The sequence below is a fragment of the Dermatophagoides pteronyssinus genome, unplaced genomic scaffold (assembly GCF_027571235.1).
Source record: "Dermatophagoides pteronyssinus isolate colony J.1.1.1.1 unplaced genomic scaffold, Derpt_VIB-CSIC_2022.12 sq0030, whole genome shotgun sequence".
Taxonomy (NCBI): domain Eukaryota; kingdom Metazoa; phylum Arthropoda; class Arachnida; order Sarcoptiformes; family Pyroglyphidae; genus Dermatophagoides; species Dermatophagoides pteronyssinus.
The window spans coordinates 119,409-146,081 of record NW_027461554.1 but is presented as its reverse complement, the minus strand read 5'-3'; the positions used below and the strand labels follow the sequence as shown (position 1 = coordinate 146,081).

Here is a 26,673-nt window from a genome sequence, read left to right as displayed (position 1 = left end):
ATCATCATTTATTGTTTTTTTGTTGTTGTTTAGATTATCATTAATTAATACTTTAAAATATATAAATATGATTATAATTAATCTTTTTTATTTTTATTTGAATTATTATCCACCATTTCATCATCATCATCTTCACCATCAGAATCACGTGGATCATCTATTATACGATTTTTACGCCATACACTATTGATGATTAAATTGATGATTAGCTAAAAGAAAATGATAAAAAAAAAGAAAGAAAATGAATCAATAAATGAAACAAATGAATAATATATATAAAAGAATAAATTACCACAGCCCAGAATATATCCATACAATAAATAATCCATAAGAATATAAAAAGACCATATACAAATGTTAATAAATCATTTGTAAGTGTTGTATTGATAAATTTTATCGATTCCATTAGTGCAATCATTGGAAATAGATAAATACGATAATAAAACCATGCAACAATAAACCAAATTAGATTAATAATACGTATTTTTGATTCAAGATATTTGATTAATGAAAATTTTAAACAAACTAAACATTTACTTCCTTCAAGTATGACATCACAGATATCATGAAAATATATTACTACAACACCAACATTATAAACTCTATTGGAAGAAAAGAATGAGAAAAATTCATTAATAAATTTTGAATAATAACATACCTAGCCCAATAAGAAAATAATAATAAAAATAATGTAACAGCATGATGTATAATCATAACCAATGAATCATATTTCCATGAATTAATAAAATAAACAGCATATATTGAATGTATGTAGAAACCGATTTCCATCCAATATAAATATTTTATTGTTGATGGTATTGGTTGTTCAATTTGAAAATCTGTTAAAAAAAGGAATAATAATAAGAAAAAGAATTGGAAATTCAATTAAATAGACAACAAACCGGCAAATATACGACTTGGATCATTTAGAAAATCATTATTTTGAATAATATAAAAAGCGATAATAGTTGTTATTGAATAGAATGAAAATGCCCAACCAGATTCGATAAATTTTCGTTCTTTTCTTGCTGAAACATAACCATTTTTTATGAGAATATTCTTGATTGATTATATTTCAAAAAAAAAAAAAACAAACAAACAAACAAATATTGATAAAACATTTTCAATAACAAAAAAAAAAAAAAAAAAAATTACCCGAATAAAATTTGTCCATAATGGTTTACGAATAATGGTCATAATAATAGCAAATACTATTATCAAGGCCATCTGTTGTTGATAATTATCATTATATTTAAATAATAATTTTAAACCATTATCAAAATCATTATATTGAATAAAATTTGGTGGATATTTATCAATCGTTAATCTTAATGATTGATTGAATAAATTTAGATAATTTTGCATCATTTTTTTTTTTTGTTTTGTTTTGTTACAATATTATTCGACAATAAACAACAAATATCAACGCGCACACGATTGAAAAAAAAAGAAAAAGAAAATTCAAATAAATTCAATATAATGGATGGGTAGGTAGTTGAACCTAAATTTGTTTGACAAAATTTTACAGAAGCAACAAACAAAAAAAAACAAGGATGACTGTAATAAAATAATGATGATGATGATCAATCAATTCAATGTAATTTTTGTTTTTGTTTTGCAAAAATTATTAATTGAAATTATTATTATTATCATCATCATCATTGAAACTATGAGCTAGCATCATAAACAACAACAACAACAACAACAACAAAAATGATGATAATACAATAAGAGTGACAATAAACAAATATAGGAATAGAAGAAAAAAAAGAAAAAAAGAAAAGATGTGATTTATAAGTGGTGCAGGTAGGTGGTGGTGGTGGTGATGTTGAGTCTTTTTGATTATGATTATGTTTGTTTGTGTTTGTTTGTTTGTATGTGACCATAACAACCAGTAAAGATAAAATATTTTTTAAAAAATGAAAATGAAAGTTTAATGATAACCAAAAAAAATGGCAAACATAAAAAAAAACTAGACAAGATCAATATTATAATATTACATATTCAACAAGTTACAGCTTCTTTTTTTTCATTCATTCATTCATTCATTCATTTCCAAATCGATCGATAATCGATAATAATTTTGTTTGTTTGTTTGTTTAATGATCATCAGTTATATTCATCATTTGTACGAAATGTGATGTATGGATATTCATGTAAATGTTTTTGTTTGTTTGTTTGTTTGTTTTTTTTTGGCCAACACTTACAATAATACCTCCACCCTTGATAATCAGGATTGAAGCCAAGGAGAAAAAAAAAGATAAACAAAACCGATATAAATTTTCGCCCCTCTTCGCCATCATTTAAATTATTCTAGAATGATTGAAATGATTTTGTTTTTTTATTCTGGTTACTATCAGAACAAAAACAGCAACGAAAAATATTTTCATTAATGAAAATTTCGTTGTTGTTGTTGTTGTTGTTATGTATCCTGTTTGAAAAAACAAAAATGATATTGATGGGATGTATGGATGATGGAAAATTCTCGAAACTTTATTAAAGTCTATGACATTTTTTTTATCGTTGTTGTTGTTGTTGTTGTTCCAATTAAAAAAATAATCAATGTTATTTGTGTTTGTGAAATAGGCGTTTAATAATAATAATGCTGGTGATAATGATACAATCAATTCAACAAAACAAACAAAATATTGATGATATTAAATCTCCTGATATTGATTGATATGTATCCAATATAAGTACATTTTTGTTGTTGCTGTTGTTTATTGTTTATTTTTAAAATTGTATTTTGTTTTAGGTTAAATTCCAGAAATATCAATCAGAAATTCTATTCTTTGTTGTACAATTTCCAATGTTTTTTGTATTTATAATGTTTTAATTATAAGTACAGAAATCAATGATTCATTTATATTTCATTGTCTTTCAATATTCCTTGACTTGAATAATGACTAATAATAATTTATGTTAAAATAGTCACCATTGTCAAATTATAAAGCTTATGATGACCGTCGATATATGATAATGGATAATGATGAAGTAAAAGAAACAAGTTTTTTTCCTTTTTTCCTTTTTGCATCATCATCATTATCGGAAGGAAAAGTGAAAGTCACACACACACACACACACACAAACTAGGTTCATTTCAACAAACATAAAGATAATCTTATCATCTTTAAAGAAATAAGTAAGGAAAAAAACAAAAATCAATAATTTTTTTAAAATCATGATTATTGTAATGAATTGGGAACATTCAATAGAGTCGATATGAAACAAAACGAAGGAGAAAAACTCGTTCGTTTTTTTTTTACTTTCCCCTTCCTCCCTTTTTTCTTTTCCTTTGATTACAAATGAAATTATTTTGATTGAGATTGGTCAACACACACATAATATTAATTGAGAAACAAGAAAGAGAAATAAAAGAAAGAGATTGACTAATCAACAATTTTTTTTGACCATGTTTTTTTTTATTTTGAAATATAAATTACAACTTTTACTGAAATGATACTGATGATGATGATGAAAAAAAATTGGCGCAATGAACAACAAGAAGAAGAAGAAGAAAAAAAAGTGTACTGAAAAAAACTTGTTGCTCATTATTACTTTAATGATATCAATCGATGATGATGATGATAATGTTGATGTTGACCACCATTTTGGATCTACACGAACAGATAGGGAAATGAATGAATGAATGAATGAAAAAAAAAATTTCACCATGTTTATTGGAAGGACAAACAACATTGCTTTTCGGAATACACAAGCAAGCCAGTTAGTTGGATTTTTTTTTTGTTTTTTGCTGTTAACTTTGGCTTGATTACAGGTGGTAGGATCCACACACACACACACACAAACGAACATTGAACATTTAAACATCAATGAATGAATGAATGAATGAAACAAAATACAGTTAACTAACTAGCTAAACTAAAAAAAACTAAACTAAAAAAAAAGATTGAAAATGGCAAAGAAACATTGATGTTGATGATGATGATGATGATAGCAATAATATCAAATGGCTTAGATAGATAGATGGATCATTGATCGATGGATGGATGGATGGATGTATTCGTAGATACAAATGCATCCTTCCTTGAAATAACAACAAAAACAACAACAACAACAACAACTATTTATGGATTGATTTTCTTACATTGTGGTTCAATAACAATTATTATTATTATTATTATTATTGAAAATAAAAGACAAAAAAAAATCTATCAAGACCATTGATCTCGTTTCGATCATCATCATTATTATTGATCAATGGAATCGATTGATTCATAGTGGTTGACGGGTGTTTATGTGTGTGTGCAATTCATTTTTTTCCCGTTTGTTTCCAAATAAAATCTATTATTTTAGCATCATGTGTTAATGTTTTGTGTTTGTGTGTGTGTGTGCGTGTGTGGAACTAATATTTTGGTTTTGTTTAAAAAAAAAGAATTTTCAGGAAAAAACCAATTTCGTTGTTTTTGTTGTTAATCTTTGAACTTTGTGAAACATTATCAATAAATAAATAAATCAATCAATCAAATGATAGAACAAATTGAATTGTAAAAAAAAATTGATAAACAAAAAAATTAAATTTTTGATGTGTTTTTCAATAAAAATCATATAAAAAACAAATAATGATAATGGCAATCGATTGTAGCCAACGAGCAATCATTGCTCAGGCATATAAATTACCATCAATATTCATATTGATCATATCATTTTCATATATTTCATCTGAACAATTATATTGGATGTTAATATACATGATTATTTTTACATTCATACCGAATGCATTACATTCATTGTTTGTTATATTCATTGCAACAAGTGATCGATTGACCGAACGAATCAAATCGATTAATAATGATGATGATAATGATAATGATAAAAAACAAACAATATGGCAAAAATATCGCCATTCATTATTGACTAAACAATTATATTTATTCAATTGTTTGGCTAATTTTATTTCAAATCTTATCGATCTGTACGCATGGCTGGCACATTCGTACGAAATTATTGGCATTGAAAATATACCAAATGATCCAAATTGTGCAGCATTAATGATTTGTTATCATGGTATATTACCAACCGATATGATATTTGTTTATAATAAAATCTATAAAAAATATCATCGTTTTCCACGTGCTGTTGGTGATCGTTTTCTATTCATATTTGGTAATCTAATACGTGATTATATTTTTCCTGGTCCAGCATCCAAATGTATTGAAACATTAAAACAAGGACATTTACTTGTTATTGCACCAGGTGGAACTAGAGAAGCACAATTTGCAACAACACAATATGAAACATTATGGAATAATCGTTGTGGTTTTGCTCGTGTTGCTAAAGAAGCAAAAGTTGATATCATACCAATATTTACGAAAAATTCTCGTCAAATTTATATAATACCAAGAATATTTCAAATTCTATTGAAACCATTATATGAATTAACACGTATACCTGTTGTACCATTTTTTGGTGGATTTCCTGTTAAATTAACATCATTTATTGGTAAACCAATTCATTATGATTCGGTTGATAGTCCCGAAGAATTAGCAAGGATATGTCAAAAAACTATTGATGATATGATTGTTAAGTATCAAACATTTCCGGCAACAATTATTGGTGCTATTAAAGAACGTTTTATTAAATGTGATAATCATTTGTCCAAAACATCTATTAGTAGTACTGAAACATCAAAAAATGAATGAATCATCATCATCATCATCATTTGAGATTATATTATTATTATTATTTTTTATAAATAACCCGAATGATAATTATATAATATAAAAAATAAATTGGGCCATTGTCATGAACATTTTACTTTTATAAATACAAAATATACAAAAAAATTGTGTTGACAATAATTTTGTTTGAAATAAAAAAAATATTCTTGTTTTTTTTCTAAAAAATAATTATAATTTTTTAAAGAAAATATTTGATAAATTATAAATCTATAAATGGTATATGCACAAAAATTTTGTTTTTTCCATAGAAAAATAAAGGTCTAATAAATAATATTAGGCCTTAAAAGGTCAGTAGGTCAAAAAAAAATGCCTTTTCTTTTCTCATTGCCTTTCTTTCTCTCTTTCTTTATTTTCAACAGAACAATTCTTCAATTGAATAATTTTTTTTGCTTGAAAAAAGTTTCTTGTTTTACTTTAGTTTAGTTTTTTTTTTCGTTTAAAATTCGTTCAAAGATGATGATCACGATTATCAAAGATAATTATTTTATTCAAAGAGAATGTTGTTGATGATGATGATGATGATGATGATGATAAACAAACTAATTTGAATATATTTTATATTCAAAAAAGCAGAACAAAAAATCCTGATTTTTCTTGTTTTTTTTTCTGTTGAAAGAAGAAGAAAAAATTGGCAAAAAAAAAAACAAGTCAGTAAGCAACTTTTTTTTCACTTACTTGCTTTTGGGCGAAAAAAAAAGTCTATCTATCTTTCTATTTTTCCTTTTCCCCTTGATTTCAACCACCACCATACATATTTTACGGACACATCTCTTTTTTTTGTTTGTTTGCCTGGGCTCTTTTACTTGAATCTATGATGATGATTATGAATGGTTTTCCCTTACGAAGAAGATGATGATGATGATTATGATGATGATGATGAACACGATCACAAATAAAATTTTTCTTACCATTCATAAATGTTACTTCAGGCTATATTGATAGTCTGAATGATTCAAAAGTTCCGTCTTTGAAACAAAAACAAAACAAAACAAACAAATGTGAACAATCAATAACATTGATAGCATCGATTTTTTTTTACTTATCGTTAAATTCAATTTTGAAATTCTTTATTCAATCTGTGTTTCTGTTGCTGCTGCTGCTGTCCGATTTAAGAAAAATTGAATTGAATTGAATTCATCCTGAAAACCAATATGAAAATTATAAAAAAATTTAAGTAAATAATTCAACAACAATCCAAAAAAAACAACAACAACAAATATGTTGTGTTATTGTTATTATTATTATCATAGGTCGTGATCCATTTTTGGATCCATCAACAAACATCAAACATCAACGAGAAAAAACATTTCATTTATTTACATTTTTGAGCCTTGCCCTTTTGTCTGGATTTGTTTTTTGTCTGTGCCCAACAAAAAAAAAGATTGTTCAGATCATTCGGAAAATTTGATCCAGAAACACAAAACAACGGTGATAATTTATTTTCCATTCAGTTTCGTTTTTTTCTTCTCGTTGCTGAAAAAAAGATATCCAAACGCATTTTTTTCTACAATGGTAATTTGATTAATTTGATTAATTTAATTAAATTTTTTTTATAATTATAATATTCGATTTTGAACAGAAATCATCATCATCATTATTATCGATGTTTTTCATCAATTGGTTTATCATACAACAATTATTGTTGATTACAATTGTGATTGCATTGCAAAAAAATCAACCATCATCATCATCATCATCGACAACATTTGAAGATTATGATACTGGTGTATATGATAATAATTCTCCATCCAATATTAATGGTGGCCATTCAAAAATAACTAATGAAAATTTTAGTATCGAGGCTAGTCCAAATAATAATAATAATAATAATAATAATGATGATATTGGTGATATAGATGATGGTAAATCATTTGAATCTGATATTGAATTAGAAAATTTTTCAAAAACAAAATTTAGTGATGAACGTTTTGCACGTTTATTTCCATCACGTGGTGGTATTGGTCGTAATGGCCGTTATGATGATCGTCGTTTACAACCAAAACAATTAATAAAACCTAAACCAACATTGCCTTCATTTATTAAAAGTACACCACCATTAATAAAAGTACAAATAACAACACCATCACCATCAAGAAATTTAGCAAATCAACGACAACGTTCAGTAACAGTACCACCAATATCGGCAAGAAATAAACAACAACAACAACAACAAACAACACAACGTCCAATTGATAATATTCAAAAAGCTCGTAATCGATTATTAGGACAACAACAACAACAACAATCATCATCTTTACAATCAAATAATCGACAATTAACTGGTCGATTACAACCATCATCGACGACAACAACAACAACACCATCACCATCAAGACGTCGTTATAATGGTGGTAATAATGGTTCTATAAATAATAATCTTAGTTCAAGATTTTTAAGGAATCAAAATTCTACAATACCATCATTGAATCCACGTGGACGTAATTGAATTTTCATTTTCAATTAAAATAAAACGAAAACTAGATTCATTTGACATATTTTTCTTTCCAAAAAATCTTTATTTCTCTCTATTTTTACCCGAAAAAAAAGAAGAAAGATAAACTATCTGAAATATGAATAAATGTAATCTTAAAAAAAACTGATAATGATGAATGTTTAACCAAAAATAAATTATTTTAAACTTTTGAAACCTAGATATTTTGATTTATTTTATATAATTTTGACCTTTAAAAATATTTATCAATACAAAAATAACAGTTTTTTTGTGAGCTGAAAATCTAGATTTTTTTTTGATTCAAATCAATTTTGAATTTAGTTTACAGTAATGATGAATCTTTGAACAGTAAGGAAAACATCAATGATTTTTTTTATATTGTTCAAAGAATTGTTCAACAAGTGAAAGTTTTTTTTGTGGCCAAAATGATGATGATTATAACAAAGATTTGCTTATTGTTTGCAATTGTGGTCAAAAAAAATCGATGAAAAGAAGAAAAAAAAATGGATGCTTTGAGCTAGATTTATTTTTTTGTTTGTTGTTTCTTTTGGCCACTTTTGTTGTCTAAACCAATAATAATAAAATTTATAGATCTAGAATTCAGAAAAGAAAAAGAAAAAGAAAAATTGAATAATGGATGAAAATCGTGATTCGATCATCTTTTCGTAACCGAAAATGAAAATGAAAACTGAAAATTATGACCCAAAGATTATATAGAACGAATGTGGGACAGAAATGAAAGAAAAAAATATCTAGCCAAATTCAACAACAACAAATGAAAATCAGTAAATAAATAAATCAAAAAAATCCCGACGATTTTTCATTCAGTTTGAATGAAGAGAAACTTGGCCAATTGAGAATTGATGATGATGATGCGGAGAAAAGCTTGCGCGACTGTTTTAAATGATGGGGAAAATGAAAAGCCATCTTTTTTTTCTCCAAAAAAAAAAAAAAATGGTGGAAAAAAACCGGCCAATCTCTGTTATTTATTTTATTTTAAAATTCATTCATTTTTTTTGTTGTTGTTGCTGCTGATCGATATGAAATATATCGTCAGTCAGCTTATATGTATGGAAATGTGTTTTTTGAATTTTTTTTTCTTTTTCAAATCCATCAATCAATCAATCAATCATTTTAGTTGTTTTTTCCGAGAAAAGAAAAACCCATGGTCATAACTTTTGTTTTTGTTTTTTTTTTGGCAACATGACAGACAGTAAGGTGAATGAATACCTTTAAAAGTAAAAGTGAATTATTATTATTTTGTTTTGACCAATATTTTGGTCTATAATATTTTAATGGTCATCATCATCACCATTATCACCGCCATTATCATCAATCAATTGGTCATATATATAGGGGGTATGTATGTTTGTGTGTGTGTTTAAAGATAATTAAAAGTGCAAGTGTCTGTTGTTGCTGCTACATTGATCAAAGGTTGTTACTGAAGCCAGGTCGATCTATCGATCGATCGATCGATTAGGTTGGACTAGATTCTTCATCATCATCATCATCATCATCATCACATTCCGAAACGAAAAGCGAAACAAATTTTTCTAGCCAAAAAAAAAAAGAATTTCACTTGTATTTTGGGTGTTGAGGGAAAGTTTTTTTGTTTGTTTGTAGTTCTGACCATGGTAGTGATAATGATGATGATGATAATAATGACGATAGTGGGTATCGTCGATCGAACAGGTATATTCAGGTTGGTGTATAACAAGTGTGTGTGTGTGTGTATACGGTCGGTGTGTTTTCGTTGTTCAATGATTGAAAAAAAGTTTTCGGTTGTTTTTCTTTTAATTTTTTTTTTTTTGGTCTGTTTATTTGTTAGGACCATCATTCAGTTTTAGTTTATTCCATCAATAAGTTTGTTTGTTTGTTTGTTTCGTCTATTTCAGCAATATAGACCCAACGATTTACAGGGTTTTTTTTTGTAAATTACTTTGGCCCAGTTTTGTTTTGATATTCCAACATTTCAAAATCAAAATCAACTTTAGCCAAAAAAAAACAAAAATCTTAATTTCAGTTGAAATTGAATTGTGATTTTGACCATTGAAAAATATTGAAAAGCATTGAAGAAAGCACGAAAAATGATGATGTTTTCGAAAAAATTTCCACTATCAACATCCGATATCATTTCGGTTATCATTATTATTATGATTATAAGTGATCAAAATCGTTCAATTCAGGCATTATCATTTCCAACGATAATTAATCCATTAAGCTGGTATTATTGGTCACCATGTAAGTTTATTTTTGCTTTGTTTTTTGTTCATATAATCTTAATTTTGTAATTTAAATTTTTCTGCCTTTCTCTTTCAACTAACTTAGTAAATAACAGTAGTATGAATGATCCAAATTTAAGTACAAATCATATGAACATGTCAAAATATCTACAGATATTACAATCAATTTTTCCGAAAAATATTTCCACTTTTTCATCATCATCGTCATCATCATCATCGATGGTACCAGATTTAACAACGGCAACAACAACAACAACATCGACAATGGATATTAAACAACCGGAATCGATCAAAATAGGAAAAGATTTCGAAACAACAATGATACCATTGTGGCCACAATCAACAACAACAACAACAGCAAAACCATTTTTTATATCTAACAATGTAGATGATGATAATTTAATTATCTACAATAATTATCGACAAGCGGAAAATCTCGAAACAACAACAACAACAACAATAATGCCGATGGATATGACTACTGCTGATAATTATATGACCGAAAAATCACATCCACAAATCGTATTCAATGATGATGATGATGATAAGCAAAAAATAACAATCGAATCAATGATGCCTACAACAATAATTGCCAATAATGAAATTATTGAACAAAATGATAGTACGACTATTTCGACTATGACTATGAATAATAATGATGATTTTGATAATCAAAATATTTATCATTTTAAACTTTATGATGATGATGATGATGATGGTGGGAATGGTAAAACAACAGAGAATGTGGATCGTATGGCTACAACAAATAATCCGATTGAAACAACCAGAACAACAACAACAACAATGGATGAAGTTTTTCAAGAAAATGTACCAGAAATGATAATAAAAATCATTGAACCAATAATCAATATGACAATAACACGGATGGATGATAGTGATGATCAATTCAATGATGATGATGATAACAATGAACACATGATACGAATGAAACAATTATTACAGGTTTTTGGTGGAAAATATTGGCAACCAACAACAACATCAACAACAACCGGCATTCCAATCAATGATGAAACAATAATCAATAGTCGATCAATGGATGAACAACAATCATTACAATCGACAACAATCAATAATATGGAAATCGAAACGACAACAACGATAAAACCATCATTGGATGAAACAAGCACTAATAATAATAATGATCAACAACAACAACAACAATCAATAATCAAAATGGTCGAACCACGTCTATTATTATCGAATAATGGAAATGATATTAATCATTTTATACAAGATTTTCATGATGCATATTATTCAAATTCAGCTATATTTGATGATCTTATGAAAAGATATTCAATATTTGAACGTACAAATCGTGCCATGAATCATTTTAATAATAATAATCTTGATGAAATTATTGCCTATCAACAACAACAACAACAACAACAAAATGAACAACAAAAAGATTTAGAATTTTCTGCCAATGATATTACAGCAATTAATCGTGCATTTTTTCGATTCAATATTGACAATAATCATCAACATATGCCAATAATTCGTTGATTGATGAAAAAAAAAGTAATTTCAAAAACAAATAACACACAAAAACATGAACGTTCTCTTAATGTTTATTTTTATGGCTAATAATAATAATAATAATCCATATTAATTGATTGATTAAAAGAGACAAAAAAAACAAAATTAAATTAAATTAAATTAAATTGTAAATATGAAATAAAAACCGAATTTCAATTTTTGTTTTTTGAAAAATAAATTTTTGCAATTTAAAAAAAAAAATTACCGGCAAGTTTTTTTTCCATTTTTTTCTATCTGGAAATATTTCTCCACGTGAGCAAACAATTTCGATTTGTTTTGATTTATTATCGACCGGGAAAAAAATGATGGAAAATTCCAATCAATCGGCAATAATGAATGAGATAAAAGTATTTGAAATGCAAAAAGATTGTTTAAACAATATTCGTCAAAAATTGTTCAATCAATGTGAAAATTTTGATCCAGATATGGAAGAATTTAAAGAAATTATCGACAAATTCAAAGCAAAAATTGCCGAAGCTAAAGAATCTGTTAGTGATTATGAAAAAGATATTGATACTAAGGATACATCCGATATTGATCGACCATTGGCTAATATAATGCTCAGTGAACGATCAAAATTAATTGCACAATTAATGCAAATGGCTCAAACAAGAATGTCTCGATTGAAACAAGAAACCGGTATACTTCGAGAACAGTATCGAGAATTGTCTATTGAAATGATCAACTCAAAAGTTACTTCGGTTCGTTATGATTTTATTGCTCTTATCAAATACTTGGAAGTCTTAATACAGATTGATGTATTGAAATCTTCAAAATTGTATACAATGTTTAAGGAATTTTTCATCAAAGATATTTATCAAATTGTTCCATTGTTAGCCGATTTATTAAAATACACATTCGATCATATTGGATGGCCACAGACTAACGTTGCATTACGACCCGAAATATCAAAAAATTTGACCGATTATCAATTATTATTTGTTTCAACATTTCGATCATTATTAGAATTAGAAAGTGGTAGATTTTCGAAACGTTTGCAAATAGATTCCGAAACATTTCAATCGGAAATTTTCACTTCAATTAATGAAGAGCGTATTATTTATCATCCATTCGATATATTGTTCGAACCATTTGTTAAACGATTCGATCATCATTTCATGGATTCTGGTTCTAAATTGAACGATTTAGAACATGTAAGTATTCATTCATGATTTAAAAGCAAATTATTTTAAGATTTTCTTTTTATTTCCATTAGCCTGAATGGTATCTTTGTACATTAGAACAATGGATCACATTAAATGAGTCTTTCTTACGTGATTTGGTCGATCAAACATTGATTCTTTTTTTCGATAGTGATAATGGAAAATTTGCTACGGTAATTTATTTCAAAATTTTAATCTTGTTGGTTGATCATTCAACAGTTTTTTTTATTGTTCAACAGGTTGAACTAATTTCATGTTTTGTGAAATTGATTGAACAAAAATTACGCCAAGATTTGCCACGTATGGAAGATAATGATCATATTTTTGGCCGTACAATCGACGAACTTATTATTTTTAGTAAACAACTTAATTTAATTGTACCGGATTTATACGAAAATCATCCAAAATTGAGCCCATTGTTTGATATTTTTTCCGATACACAAAACTATAAACGTTTTTTGAATATCGAACGAAATCGTAAGTTCAAAAAAAAATTCTTATCTTATTAATGGACAAGTTTTTGATTGACGTCATTCCACGTACAACAGGCATTAATGAATGTATTGAAAATATACTGGATTCAGAAACTTCTTGGAATTCTGTTTATGAACATGATTTAGCATTCGAAAATGAATTTATTATCTGTGAAGCTGCTGATGGATTCGCTGCTCTAATCAATCGTCAAATCGGTTCGTTTGATTGAATGAGATGATTATTTATTTTTAGCATTGATTTTTATTTTTAATTTTTTTAACTTGATTCTTAGAACGATCAAAACACATTCCATTGGATAAATTGCGTAACGAATACTTGCATTTGATTATTAATATGATTGATGATTTTCGTTTACGTTTGTCGCAAAAAATACATGATTTACAAGAGAAATGGCCATTCAGTGAAAAATTTTTTGGTATTCTAAACACTTTTGATTTCATTCATTCAATGTCGATGGATTTGGCTTCCAAACAAATGTTGCCTCAATCAGATTTGGATCGAGTAAATGAAATGTTCATTCATATGATTGACGAGATATCTAATCGTGTAATCAATTTAATTGTATCGGACTTTATAAATCATCTTTCTTTGTATAAACAATTAAAATGGCACGGAATGTCATTGCAAGGAGATCAGCCAATCGAAGTGACCAATGAAGCCATAACTTTATTCAATGATATTTCAACCAAAATTCATTTGATTCAGAAAAACATTTCGAAAAATTTGTTTAATCGCTTGATATATGAAATTGCCGGTCGATTGCAGGAGGCTTTTTTCGAAAATTTTATCATGGAATTACAATTTAACAAAGATGGTATTAAACAACTTCGTTATGATTTTGAACATGCATTCAAAGCTATTTTTATCATTTATTCTGATCATAACATTGTATTTACATTTTCAACGTAAGTTTTTATTTGAATTAATTAATTTATTTCAAAAATAATGTCATGCTTTTATACATCTCTCTCTCTCACACATACAAACGTAGAATTTCTGATTGTCTAGTCGTATTCGATTTAAATCCACAAACATATCATATTATTCAAGCACGACATAAAGTGGATAGTGAAAAAGAATTTCGTTTATATTTACAAACATTGGGCATTTATAGTTTGAAACCATCAACAGTTTTGGCTTTGATCGATCGACGTGTTGGATTCAACTGAATAAAAATGGATGTGCAAAACAAACAATTTCCAATTAATGTAATGTAAAAAAAATTGTTTTTAATGAAATGTATTTTTTTTTGTTTTTTATGATAAAAAAATTAAAAATTAAAAAGAAACAACTTCATTAGTCATGGAATAATAATAATAAAAATTTTGGAATGGTTTTTCAGTGTGATTATCAATAAGTAATTAATAGGCCAATATCTGTGGTACTTTATATTCGGGATATGTTTGATTATATTTTTCAATAAGTTTAGCCAATTGTTTACGAGTTAAATCGGCCAAACGATTCTGATAGATTTTATTCATTGAAAATTTTGATGAACGTAATGATGAACAATCTTCATAATAATAGCCACTGGATTCAACTTCAGTTGATAATGCACAATAAATGACCGTTTCGGCACCTTCATCAGCCGTCTTTATAGTGGAAATTGTGAAAAATTGAAATTATTTATATGAGAGATAATGATAGAAAGAAAGAAAATACATACACGAAATAGAAATGATGCTAGCCAAGGAAATAATCGTACCCACCAAACATATTGATAAAGACCAGTCATTGCAACACCTGGATGTAAACAATTTATCAATACACGATATGATTGGCCAACATCACTACGTAACCAATTAGCCATATAATATGTAAACATAATTTGACATAATTTAGATTGTGCATATGCATGGAATGCTGAATATGGTGTTATTTGTGATTGTAGATCATCAAGAAATGCACAACGTGGATAATGTGTTGATGATGATACATTAACAACACGTGCTGGTCCTTTTTTATCTGCTTTATTCAATGCAGGCAATAATAACCATGTAAGTAATACATGACTTAAATAATTAATCTGATAATGATATTCAAAACCATCGGATGTAAAATTTTTATCCACAAACATAACACCAGCATTATTGATTAAAATATCAAGACTACCATATTCTTTATTAAAACGTGCAACAAAATCAAAAACGCTTGACATTTCACGAAAATCGATTGGCCATACAAGTATATTACCACTATTATTTGTTGGTTTTACCGATTCTTTTGCTTCTTCAGCCATTTTATCTCTTTCCATTTGGCTTGATGCCGATGATGTTACAATTACAATACAACCACGACGATATAAATCTTTAGCCGCTGAAAGACCAATACCACGTGAACCACCAGTTACAACGGCAACATAATCAGTTAAATCATCTGGTATATCTGGTTCATTGGCGGATAATTTTCTTACTTTTGATGATAATTTTCGATGTATTTCTTTAAGAACATAACGTGCACCAAGTAAATAAAGTTGTATGGCTGTTATTATCGTAAATACTGTATCGATAATATTTTTTGGAAATATACGATACATTAATAGCCAAAATTTATAATCATTAATGGCCAACATGGTTTTTTTTATTCAATCTCTTTTAATTTAACAATAACAGTAACAACAAAAAACAACAACAACAACGAAAACAATGAATGATAAATGATAAAGATGGCAATGAAAATGAAAAATTTCAGATAATTCACGATATATCACTGCAATTATATAAGAATGAAATAATAAAATAAAAAACAAAGGATTCAATACACAGGATTAATTTGATTTTAATCACAATTACAAATGTCAATATTTGAACGCCATCATTATGGCGAATAGCAGAATCTTTTTTTTTTGTTTTTTTGGTTTTGTTAATATGTACGACGTGTCATGTCGTGTGTTACAAGGTCAATCAGTCAGTCAGTCATTCATTCAATCAATCAGTCAATGTTTTGTATCAATGAATTTTTATTTAAGGCATCATCTTTGCTTCTTCTTCTTCTTTATCATGTGTGTTGGATATTTTTTTTTCGGTTGAAAATTTTATTCGAGGCTATATCTATCTTCAAGCTTGTTTTCAATCCAATTTCGTTGAAAATCTCTTTTTTTTTGTTGTGCAACGAAAAAAAAGATTGAAAAAAAAAAATTTACTAATCACTGCAAATAGAGAGGGCAAAAAAACCATTTGATAATTTTTTGTTGTTGTTGTTGTTGAGAATCCTGTTTCTCTTTTCAGATTTTCAAATATGAAAGGAATTTAACCTGATTATGATCTGTTAATGTAGTTTTTTTTCAATATATTGTAAGATGTGACAAGTTTTACCCATCAGCAATCGGATGATGATGATGTCAAAAGCAAGTTTCTCATTTCGTTTGAAAAAAAAAACAAAATTAATTTCGGTGCATATTCTAATTATATTATTGAAAAAAAAACTTTTTTATTTTGTCTCTTTCTTCATTCTCTTTTTCGGATTTTAATTGCTTTAAATTTTTTTTTTTTTTTTTTGAAAAAAATTGAAATGTAATTTCTGTTTTAATGTTTTTTATTTATTTATGATGATGACGATTTCATAGACACACACACAGACACAAAATAAGATAAATTCGTAATGAAAAAAAAACAAAACAAAACAAAAGAAAAAATTTATAAGATTTCTTTTCTTTTCTTTTTTTTTTGCAAAATAAACAAATGAAAAAAAAATATAATTATAAATCAGTATGTTTAACAATATTATCATCATCGATAATAATTTGTCCACCAATTTCATTCGATCTAATCATCATTGTTGATGATAATGATGATGATGAACGTTTTGATGATGAATGTTGTTGTTGTTTTGGTGGCTTTAGATGATTATTATTGATGTTTTTGTTGTTGTTGTTGTTGTTATTGTTGAAATATCTACCCGTTGGCATCGGTGATGATGAACGTGAACTTGTAGCTGATGGCAAATGAAGTTCATTACAATTATTATTATCTTGATTAAATCGTTGTTGTTGTTGTTGTTGATTAATATTATTAATAATTAATGATGAATTTGAATTTGATCCATTACTTTGACGTCGTAAACGATTTTGTTGTTGTTGTTGTTTATTTTGATTATTACCGCCACCTGGTAGTACATTTGTACCGCTTGTTAATGGATTTGCCAAACTCATACGTCTTCTTGACCATGCTGCATTTAAAACACTTCGTACCTGGTTTTTATTTAGCAAAAAAAAAAAGGTTTGTCTTAATCTAAAATAACATTGATAATAATAATTTACCTCTTGATTTGTAAAACAATATAGTACCGATACGATAATACCTTGAACCGATTGAAACATAATATTGATAACAATATAAATGCTAACCAATTTACGATTAAATGTTGATGGATTATATAATACGACAAGATGATGTATACCTGAGAAAATGAATTAAAATGAATTCTGGATCCTGGATTTTAAAAAAAAATCAACAATAACTTTACCCAATAATGGAATTAAAAATGCAGTAGCTTTAATAGCTTTCATTGTGACAATATCCGATTTATTATCAGCACGTAATTTCATCAATAAAATACGTATAATATTAATAAGAAATAAAAAATTAACAGCAACACAAATAATCATCGGTACACTAACGATAAATATTGTATTACTATTACCAAAACCTTCCCAACAAAGTTTTTCTCGTACGGATGATAAAAATTCTACCGATAATGCCCAACCAACAACACAAATTGTCGGAAATATCCATCCAATAAAATAATAACCAAATAAATATATACGGGTATTCTGATGGAATGGTGCCAATAATGTTTTATGGAATAAAAAACCTTCAACAAACATCCAATTAATTGTTGCCATCGATGAATAGATATTAAATGCTTTTAATAATTTACAGAACCAAGGTACACTAGATGATATGTCTAATTTTTGTATATTAACCAATAAATTCATTATAATATATAGACAACAATTCATCAATAATGCTATGCATAGATTCTTATGTACTTTGATACGTAAACATTTCAATGGTCTTTTTTTTAATATCCAAACATACAAAAGATAAAAGAAAAAACATAAGATATGACATAAGATATGTTTACATGTCAATATATTAACATCAAAACTTACTTGAAACTGACAAATATTACAATCGATATGATTAATGAAACCATTGATGCTATTAATAATAAAAATGCTATATAACTAACAACACCTTGTATACGTGAAGTTGTTGATGAATCTTTTTCCTGCATTGCCAAAAGATTTAAACAATCAGTATAATTTGTCCAATTATTCCAACCCCATTGGCCATTAGGTAAACATTGTCTTAATGCATATAATGTTTGTCGATCATAATCATCAGCATCAATATTACCCATTGTTAATGCAAATATTTTATGACATGGTATCTGTACGGTTGTATTAGGTTTTGATTCTGGCCATTGATAAATACCATCCCACCATGATTCACACATTAAATCTTCGTTATTTTTTTAATACAATATTTATATAAAAAAACATTAATAAAACGATAAATAATCAAAATTGATAATTTTTTTTCCCAAATTTTAATAATTAATAACAGAAACAAAATTATCATAAACTTACTCGATGAATCATTTGGTATTTTTGCCATTTTTGAATGGTTCTTCTGTAGATTTTCTTTCTGATAAAGATGATGATTTGGAAATTCTTTATTTCTTTAATAATAATAATAATAATAATATTTTTATTTATAAGGCTGCTTTGTTACACAGACAGAAATTCTTTATTTCTTTATGTATTTACTCAATCTTTTTTTTTCTTCAATTTTCTTATTATTATTATTTTCCGATGAAAATTTACACTGTTTTTTCTTCTCTTCACTTCACTTCACATCACAACTTATTTCGATCAAATGATACAAGGAATGTCCAAAAAAAAACTATTTATGAATTCTTGATAATTGATGATGATGATGATGAAGAAATTTTGTAGAATAATAATTTATAATAAATGAAAAATAATATTTGTAACCAATGTAAATAAAGTGATGATTTATTATTGTTACAATCAATGTCAAATTACAACCAAAAAACAAAATATATTTTTTCAAAGAAATTTAGTGACAAACGATGATGATGATGGTGAATTGATTGAATTTATAGAACAAGAAAATTGTGATAAATATAATGCCTAAAAGTTTCAGCAAAATGAAAGATTTGAAGAAGAAGAAAAAAAAGAAAAAGTTACGGAATTTTCACCGAAAAAAATCGAAATTAAAATTAAATCAAACCAACCACCCACACACAAGCATAGGTCGGTTGGGAAAAGTCGAATTATGATAACGGAAACTCATTAACAAATTATGATAATGACGAAAAAAAATTGACAAATTTTGTATTTTAATTAACAGAAAAAAACAACAATTTTTCAAGTTCACCATCAATCAATCAATGATAACAACAACTAATTGATTGATTGATTGATTTGATGATCAATATCGATTTAAATATTCAATCTCTCTGATGTATGTATGTTTATTTATATGATTATTTGATCATTTGATCAATCGAATGATCAATCGATAAAAACACATTGATCGATCGATCGATTGAAAAAAAGGGGGAATATTATTTTACAATAATAACTGTTTATTTTTTATTTTTTTCAACGAAAGTCGAATGAAAAAAAAAAATATATTCCCAAATATCAGGTTACGTAAATATAAATATTTAAATAAAATGAATTTCTTTGATTCGATTCGATGAAATTCAATATTTTTTTTTGTCGAAAAAGAAAGAAAGGAAATATTTAAATTTTTTTTTGTCGGGGAAATAAAAAATTCTAGGTGAAATTCGAGAGAAGAAGATTTTCATTAAATTTTTTTTTCCACTGAATTCAATTTCAAATCACCTAAATCAAATGAAAAATAAACAAACAAACAAAATTTCTTTTTTTTTGTCAGATAAACAAGATTGAAATGAAAAAAATTTGTCACACTCTTTTCGATGATGGGATAATACCCAACCAACCAACAAAAACGTTTTCAATGTTTTTTATTTTTAATCGTTTTATGTTCGAATCAAACAAAAAACACATTAACTTTATCAATAACAAAAAACCAAAAAACGTTCCGTATGATTGGTTGATGATGATGATGATGAAGATGTTTAACATGGTAAAATAACAGAACATATATCTATTTTTGTCTATATTTATTTATTTGCTACAAAAAAAAAAAAAAAAACGACAACGACGATGATGATGATGACAACAAAATGCTATAACCAAAAAAACAAACAAACAAACATGTAATGATTTTCAATCGGATGAAGAAAGAAACAAGAAAAAAAAACGAAAATTCATCTTGTTGTGTGATGAAATATAGCTGTTGTTATGATAATAATAATAATAATCATCATCATCATTATTAGATTTTGATGGACGAACATTGGTATTCATTTAACCATGATGATGATAATTTAATTTTTATAAAAATAACAAACAAAAACAAAAAGAAAAAGGTGTTGGTGATGATAAACAGGTGACAGGAAAAAAAATGAAATATATTTTTTCATTTTGACAATCAGATTCTCTGGCCATGATTATTGTTTGTTAACGGAAAAAAAATGTGAAAAACTTTTTTTTTTTTGCTGGACATACTGATGTTCATATCGATTGCCAAATCGAAATAAACATAGAATGACGAGAAAATGAAAAAAGTTATTATTATTTCATTTGAACATTTACTAAACTAGGCAACTAAACTAAACCGGAAGAAAGAATTTTATTCAATTTGAAAAAATTTGAATTTCATCATCGGATGTCAACAAAGTAACGGATCTGTCGGACTGACAGAAATAACCGGAATGAATGAATGAAGATTCATGTTACAGTAATTGGGTTAGAAAAAAAGAAAGAAAAGTGAACATCATTAAAATCAGAATCATTTTTTTTTTTTTTTGATTTAAATTTTTGTTTGTACCAACAAAATAAATGTGTGAATATCAATCATAATTATTATTAACACTTATTATTGGGGTGCACATCACTTTTCAATGTTCAGATTGCAAATAATAAGATGTTCGTGAATCGACCAAACAAAAGAAATCGAAATGAAAAAAAAATTGATACATAGATAGATAGATAGATAGAATAGAGAGAATGCGGACCTGTTTCATAGTAATGATTCTGCGGACTATAGTCACTTGAATTTTATTTCATTTCCACTTGGTTTCTTTCTTTATCGATTCATATCGACCCGTTATGGAATAATAAGAAATGATAAATGAGTAAAAAAAAGGAAAGAAAAATTCGCCAGCCGTTCATCTACAAGAAAAGAATTCCCAAATATTAAAGAAAAATTGAATTTTTACGTCAATCAAATTTTGTTTTTTTTATTCAAAATAAAACAAACCAAAACAAAATAATTTCATTTTCATTTTTGCCTTTTTTCTCTTATTCAAGCGATCAATCAACCAATCAATCAAAACAAATTCTCATATTACTTCTGGTATTATTATTATTATTAAACAATGATATTTCGATTGTTCATTTCTACTGTTTCACTATCACACTGTATCATCATTTGAAAGTCATCATCATCAACAACAACAAACATTGTTGGAAATTGTCAATGATAATGATGATAAATTGTCTGGATTTTGTTGTTGTTGTTGTTGTTCAATTCGGTTTCATAAATTTCGTTTTTTCGGCAAAAAAAAAGAAGAGTAAGAAAATTGTTGTTGTCGATATTTTTAGATCTATAATCAACATTATATTACCTGGTATATTACCTGATGCATCGGGTAATCTCTTTTGATTGGATTGGAAAATTTTTTTGGTTTATTATTATTTTTGGCAATGGATGCTTGTTGTTGTAAAATCTCATTCATCATAGTCAGAACAAAAAAAAAAATGACGAAGAATGATTTTGTGATTTTTTTTTCATTTGGATACTTTCAATAACCTCGAAAACCGAACCAAAAAAAGAAAAAACAACGATAACAACAATGACGGCAACAAACTTGAAATTGAAATCATCATCATCATTATTATCGACAATGATGAACAGGTAACAGAGATGAAAAGGCGAAAACAAAAATCAATTTCAATTCAATGTTTTCTCCTTGATGATGATGATAATCTTCGGGTTTTTTTTAATACTCAAATTAGAAAAAATCGAAAGTTCGGAAATAGATTTTGTTTGTTTGTTCGGTTAACGTACATACATCCCCATCAACAACAAAAAGAAAGAAAAGACCAATGATCTCTTGATCAACCAATCATATCACAATCGATTAATTGTGATTAATTTTTTTTACCTATTATTAAACACCGACATCAGCATTATTTTCATGTTTTGTTCCGAAAATAATTTTCAATGATAAAAACGTGATGCGTTTTATTTTCATTCGTTACTGTTGTTGCTGCTGTTGTAGTTTTCCACAATCCATTCATTCACAACATGTCATATGATGATTACCGATTTTTTATTTTGTTTTCGCAGTTGGTTGGTTGCCTGAAAAATTGAATAATTTTTCATTTTTTTTTGTTTCATCATCATCATAAATGTTACTTTCCAAGTACATTGATGTGTATGGCGAATTGCTTGGATATTTTTTTTGGAAAACATGTACAGTTTTTCAGCCAAAAAAAACATCAAAATTTAAGAAAAATGGTCAATTTAACAGCATCCTATTTGATTTGGTTTTTTTTTATCGGTTCGGTTCAGTTGTTATTTTAAAAAATTATTTTGACATTATTTACTGGTTGGTTGGTTGGTTGGCAAATTTTTTTTTCAACATTCTTTTTTTTTCTCTCTTGGATAATGGATAAAAGTAGCATCAAATCAAATCGATGGCGATGATGATGATGATGAACGACAACGAATTATTTGTTTGTTGTCGATATGGTCTGTGTGTGTATGATCAGTGTGAAAGTAAAAAGAAATTTAAAAAAATGATGATGCTATTTTTATTTTTTTTCAGTTATTTTATTTCTGCAACACAAAAAAATTCTATTATTATTATTATTATTATATGATGATGCTTTTATTGTCCAGTTATTTTGTTTGTTTGTTTGTTTGTTAGTTACTTCGTTAGTTAGTTAGTCAGTCAGTCAGTCAGTCAGTGTATACTGAAATTGGCAGCCAATCATTGACCATTGTTGTATACAAAATGTGTGATGACATCAATTTCGATTTCAGTTTGCATGACCTAACTTAGCGTTTGTGTATGTGTGTGTGTATGTGTGTGTTCTTTCACCTGGATAAAAATAAGAATAGAAATTTATATTATCAAATGTGTTTTTGTGTTTGTTTTTTAAAATAGAAATTTTTTCTTTTGTTTTGTTTTGTTTTTGGATTAAAAAAAACAAATCCTGTTATTGTTAATGAATTCTTTCAGATAATTGAATAGAATCTATTAATATATTGAATAGAAATCATCGTTGTTTGTTTAGTTTTTGATTATTTATTTTTTTTTTGTTCTCCAAAATTATCCAATATTCTGATAATTTTACTTATTGAGTTGGTGGGGGTGGTGGGGGCGGTTGTTGTTGCTGATTAGGTTGAGATGCTAGATTCTGTTGTTGTTGTTGTTGTTGTACAATAGGTATATTCATACCAACATTATCAGCAACATTTGATGAACCTTGATCTTGGGCTGTTTTTGTATTTGTTTGTTGTTGAACACTACGTTCAATAGTCATTGTACCGGATAAACCACTTGGCATTGGTGGTGGTGGTTGTGCTGATGCTGTAGCTGTTGTTGGTGGAAATTGTGGTGGAACTAAATTCAATGCTGGTGATAAACTTTGATTACTAATAGCAATTGGTACACTACGTCCAGCTGTATCATCAGTAATTTGTAATGGTTTACGTGGTGCTTGTATACTAAGTATACCATCAGCCGATAATGTTGATGTTACCGATTCAGGTTCAACATCAGCCGGTAAAAGATATTTTCTTGAAAATTGTCTTGAAACATAACCATAATTATCAGCTTTATCTTCATGTTTACCAGTTACAATAACAGCATTATCAACCATTTTAACAGATATTTCATCCGGATTAAAATGTGATACATCAACCATAATCTGATATTTATCATTAGCTGGAATCAGATCACCGATTGGAGCACCACCACTACTACCACCAACAACACTACCTGTTTGTTGTACACTATTATTACCATACATAGCTTTATCTAATGGATGCATATGACTGGGCATTATAGGTGAATGTGGTGCAATCAATGGACTTCTTGGTGCACTATATATTTATATTTAATTTTGGATTCGAAAATAATTAATTTGCAAATGAAAAAAAAAATAGAAACAAAATTAAAATAAATAAATATATTTACCCAAGCGGACGACGACGAACAAAATAATTGGATGGAAAAAAATCCTCTTCAGTTAATGTTGAACCAAAATGTGTATCAAAAAATGAACGTTCCGATGTCCAAAATGAATCCCAAAATGGATCACCAGTTAATGGACGAAAATATCTTGACATGATTATTTATTTGTTTATTTTCTTATGTTTTTTAATATCGATTAGATGTTTGTTTTTTTCAAATTAATAAATATATATATTTTTCTCTGTATTATGCAATATATTGCAATGTTAAAATCAAAGAATCTTGTCGTATCAACGATGAAAACAATACTAATCTTATTTGAATGAAATAATTCTTCTTATACATATTCGTGTTCAGTAATGAATAAATTCAGTAAAGACAACAACAACAACAACAAAAAAATAAGTTAATCTGCCAGGAATATATCTATATAGAAAGATAGAATCTCGAGAAAAAAAAACTTCATCAACATCTTAATGATGATGATGATGATGATTAGTATTAGTGGTAATAAATCCTTATTTAAAGTTATTTACATCGGAATTCAACAAGAAAGAAAGAAAGAACGAAAATCTTATTTTATTATCATTCATCAAAATTCAGAATATTCTGCATTCTACTTATTCTATTCGTCTGTTTTTTTTCTTCATTCTTCATTATTCTGGATGTTTTTTTCTTCTTCTTCTTCTTCTTCTTCTTCTTAATCATTTATTCAACATAACTTCAATCAATCCATAATGAACTTGTTGTATGAAAATATAAAAAAAAAGTCACAAGCTTTTTTTTTGTTCTGGTAATGATGATTATCCATAAGTTTATTTTTTCGTTTCTCCTTTCTAACCTAATAATGAAAAAAAAAATTAGCAAGAAGGAAAAATTCTTTTCAAAAATAGATTTTCAAATTTATAGATTTTTTGTTTTTTGTTTTCTTCCCCATTTTGTTTTAATTATGCTTATTTTTCTTTTTTTCTTTCTTGTTTTCAACATTCAATGTTTGTTTGAATCTTGAATTCAATGAATCGATGCCAATAACAACAGCAACAACAACAACAGCAACAACAACAACAACAGAACCGAGAATTACTAGAAGAAAATTATTATTGTTAGGGCGTTGTTTTTTACTGTTGCTTCTTGTTTGTTGCATCTTTTTTTTCTCTCCAGAATTTCATCATCATCATCAGTTTTTGAAATTTTCTTTTTGGCCAATGAATATACAATATATGTGTCAACCGATCGATAATTGAAATTGAACAGAATCTTGGTTGGTTGGTTGGTTCAAATCTACCGCACACACACACGCACACTGATCAAATGTTTATTTATTTAGCGATTTTTTTGCTTGATTTGCCAGAATTTCATTAAATTTTGATTTGTAACAGAATAGAATTTACCCTACACACTGGATAACGCCATCTTGAGGCATTTTGATACCCATCCTTTATCATTATCCTTGGTTAGCTGATGCTGCTGTCAAATCTGATTTTCCTGTTGCCTGGTAATTGAAATGTACTTGAAATTCAAATATGTGTGCCAATATGAAAGATGTAAATGTAAGTGCAAAAAATTTTTGTTGTTGTTGACATTCTAATGATAATCATCATTATTTCCATACCATAGATTTACAAGTCGGGGACTGAAAAAAATAATGTCGTTTATAATAAATTCTATAATTAAACATTGGAAAAGTTTTGAAAATGTTTTTTTCATTCATAAATTATGAATTCTTTCTT

General features: G+C 27.2%; 8 protein-coding genes and 1 long non-coding RNA gene across 13 annotated transcripts; 4 read left to right on the top strand and 5 right to left on the bottom strand.

The window, feature by feature from the left end:
* Positions 1 to 62: 62 nt before the first annotated feature.
* Positions 63 to 2,768, bottom strand: LOC113789827 (ceramide synthase 1-like). Its single transcript, XM_027339415.2, has 5 exons — positions 1,156 to 2,768; positions 903 to 1,059; positions 659 to 839; positions 293 to 602; positions 63 to 209 (listed from the first exon to the last, which is right to left on the bottom strand). Exons 1-5 carry the CDS (start codon positions 1,366 to 1,368, stop codon positions 78 to 80), a joined length of 993 nt encoding a protein of 330 aa, XP_027195216.2. The 5' UTR covers positions 1,369 to 2,768; the 3' UTR covers positions 63 to 77.
* Positions 2,769 to 2,932: 164 nt separating this feature from the next.
* LOC113789683 (DGAT1/2-independent enzyme synthesizing storage lipids-like) lies at positions 2,933 to 5,855 on the top strand. The gene has a single exon (XM_075823492.1). It carries the CDS (start codon positions 4,584 to 4,586, stop codon positions 5,661 to 5,663), a length of 1,080 nt encoding a protein of 359 aa, XP_075679607.1. The 5' UTR covers positions 2,933 to 4,583; the 3' UTR covers positions 5,664 to 5,855.
* Positions 5,856 to 6,391: 536 nt separating this feature from the next.
* On the bottom strand, positions 6,392 to 7,154 carry LOC142645932 (uncharacterized). Its single transcript, XR_012846956.1, has 3 exons — positions 7,023 to 7,154; positions 6,611 to 6,841; positions 6,392 to 6,539 (listed from the first exon to the last, which is right to left on the bottom strand). It is a non-coding gene; the product is annotated as an uncharacterized LOC142645932 (long non-coding RNA).
* Positions 7,155 to 7,196: 42 nt separating this feature from the next.
* Positions 7,197 to 8,151, top strand: LOC113789686 (uncharacterized). The gene is made up of 2 exons (XM_027339255.2): positions 7,197 to 7,214; positions 7,282 to 8,151. Exons 1-2 carry the CDS (start codon positions 7,212 to 7,214, stop codon positions 8,146 to 8,148), a joined length of 870 nt encoding a protein of 289 aa, XP_027195056.2. The 5' UTR covers positions 7,197 to 7,211; the 3' UTR covers positions 8,149 to 8,151.
* A 1,103-nt stretch (positions 8,152 to 9,254) lies between these two features.
* On the top strand, positions 9,255 to 12,071 carry LOC113789697 (uncharacterized). 5 transcript variants are annotated; one of them, XM_075823504.1, is made up of 3 exons: positions 9,255 to 9,513; positions 10,050 to 10,395; positions 10,483 to 12,071. In XM_075823504.1, the coding sequence occupies exons 2-3, from the start codon at positions 10,242 to 10,244 to the stop codon at positions 11,919 to 11,921; spliced, it is 1,593 nt and encodes a 530-aa protein (XP_075679619.1). In that variant the 5' UTR covers positions 9,255 to 9,513; positions 10,050 to 10,241; the 3' UTR covers positions 11,922 to 12,071. The 5 variants fall into 5 exon arrangements, with proteins under 5 accessions (XP_075679619.1, XP_075679618.1, XP_027195067.2 ...); XM_075823503.1 differs by having other exon boundaries at positions 9,983 to 10,395; XM_027339266.2 differs by lacking the exon at positions 9,255 to 9,513 and adding an exon at positions 9,569 to 9,856.
* Positions 12,072 to 12,178: 107 nt separating this feature from the next.
* Positions 12,179 to 18,019, top strand: Rint1 (RAD50 interactor 1). The gene is made up of 7 exons (XM_027339358.2): positions 12,179 to 13,108; positions 13,171 to 13,290; positions 13,357 to 13,594; positions 13,666 to 13,806; positions 13,884 to 14,517; positions 14,604 to 17,829; positions 17,895 to 18,019. Exons 1-6 carry the CDS (start codon positions 12,257 to 12,259, stop codon positions 14,779 to 14,781), a joined length of 2,163 nt encoding a protein of 720 aa, XP_027195159.1. The 5' UTR covers positions 12,179 to 12,256; the 3' UTR covers positions 14,782 to 17,829; positions 17,895 to 18,019.
* On the bottom strand, positions 14,822 to 16,184 carry LOC113789781 (polyprenol dehydrogenase-like). The gene is made up of 2 exons (XM_027339361.2): positions 15,279 to 16,184; positions 14,822 to 15,204 (listed from the first exon to the last, which is right to left on the bottom strand). Exons 1-2 carry the CDS (start codon positions 16,182 to 16,184, stop codon positions 14,974 to 14,976), a joined length of 1,137 nt encoding a protein of 378 aa, XP_027195162.1. The 3' UTR covers positions 14,822 to 14,973.
* On the bottom strand, positions 16,366 to 20,210 carry LOC113789684 (corticotropin-releasing factor receptor 2-like). Its single transcript, XM_027339252.2, has 6 exons — positions 19,386 to 20,210; positions 19,206 to 19,297; positions 18,726 to 19,077; positions 18,077 to 18,627; positions 17,871 to 18,010; positions 16,366 to 17,801 (listed from the first exon to the last, which is right to left on the bottom strand). The coding sequence occupies exons 2-6, from the start codon at positions 19,231 to 19,233 to the stop codon at positions 17,310 to 17,312; spliced, it is 1,563 nt and encodes a 520-aa protein (XP_027195053.2). The 5' UTR covers positions 19,234 to 19,297; positions 19,386 to 20,210; the 3' UTR covers positions 16,366 to 17,309.
* A 3,321-nt stretch (positions 20,211 to 23,531) lies between these two features.
* Positions 23,532 to 25,267, bottom strand: LOC113789782 (protein lethal(2)essential for life-like). The gene is made up of 2 exons (XM_027339362.2): positions 24,947 to 25,267; positions 23,532 to 24,852 (listed from the first exon to the last, which is right to left on the bottom strand). Exons 1-2 carry the CDS (start codon positions 25,096 to 25,098, stop codon positions 24,102 to 24,104), a joined length of 903 nt encoding a protein of 300 aa, XP_027195163.2. The 5' UTR covers positions 25,099 to 25,267; the 3' UTR covers positions 23,532 to 24,101.
* Positions 25,268 to 26,673: the final 1,406 nt, after the last annotated feature.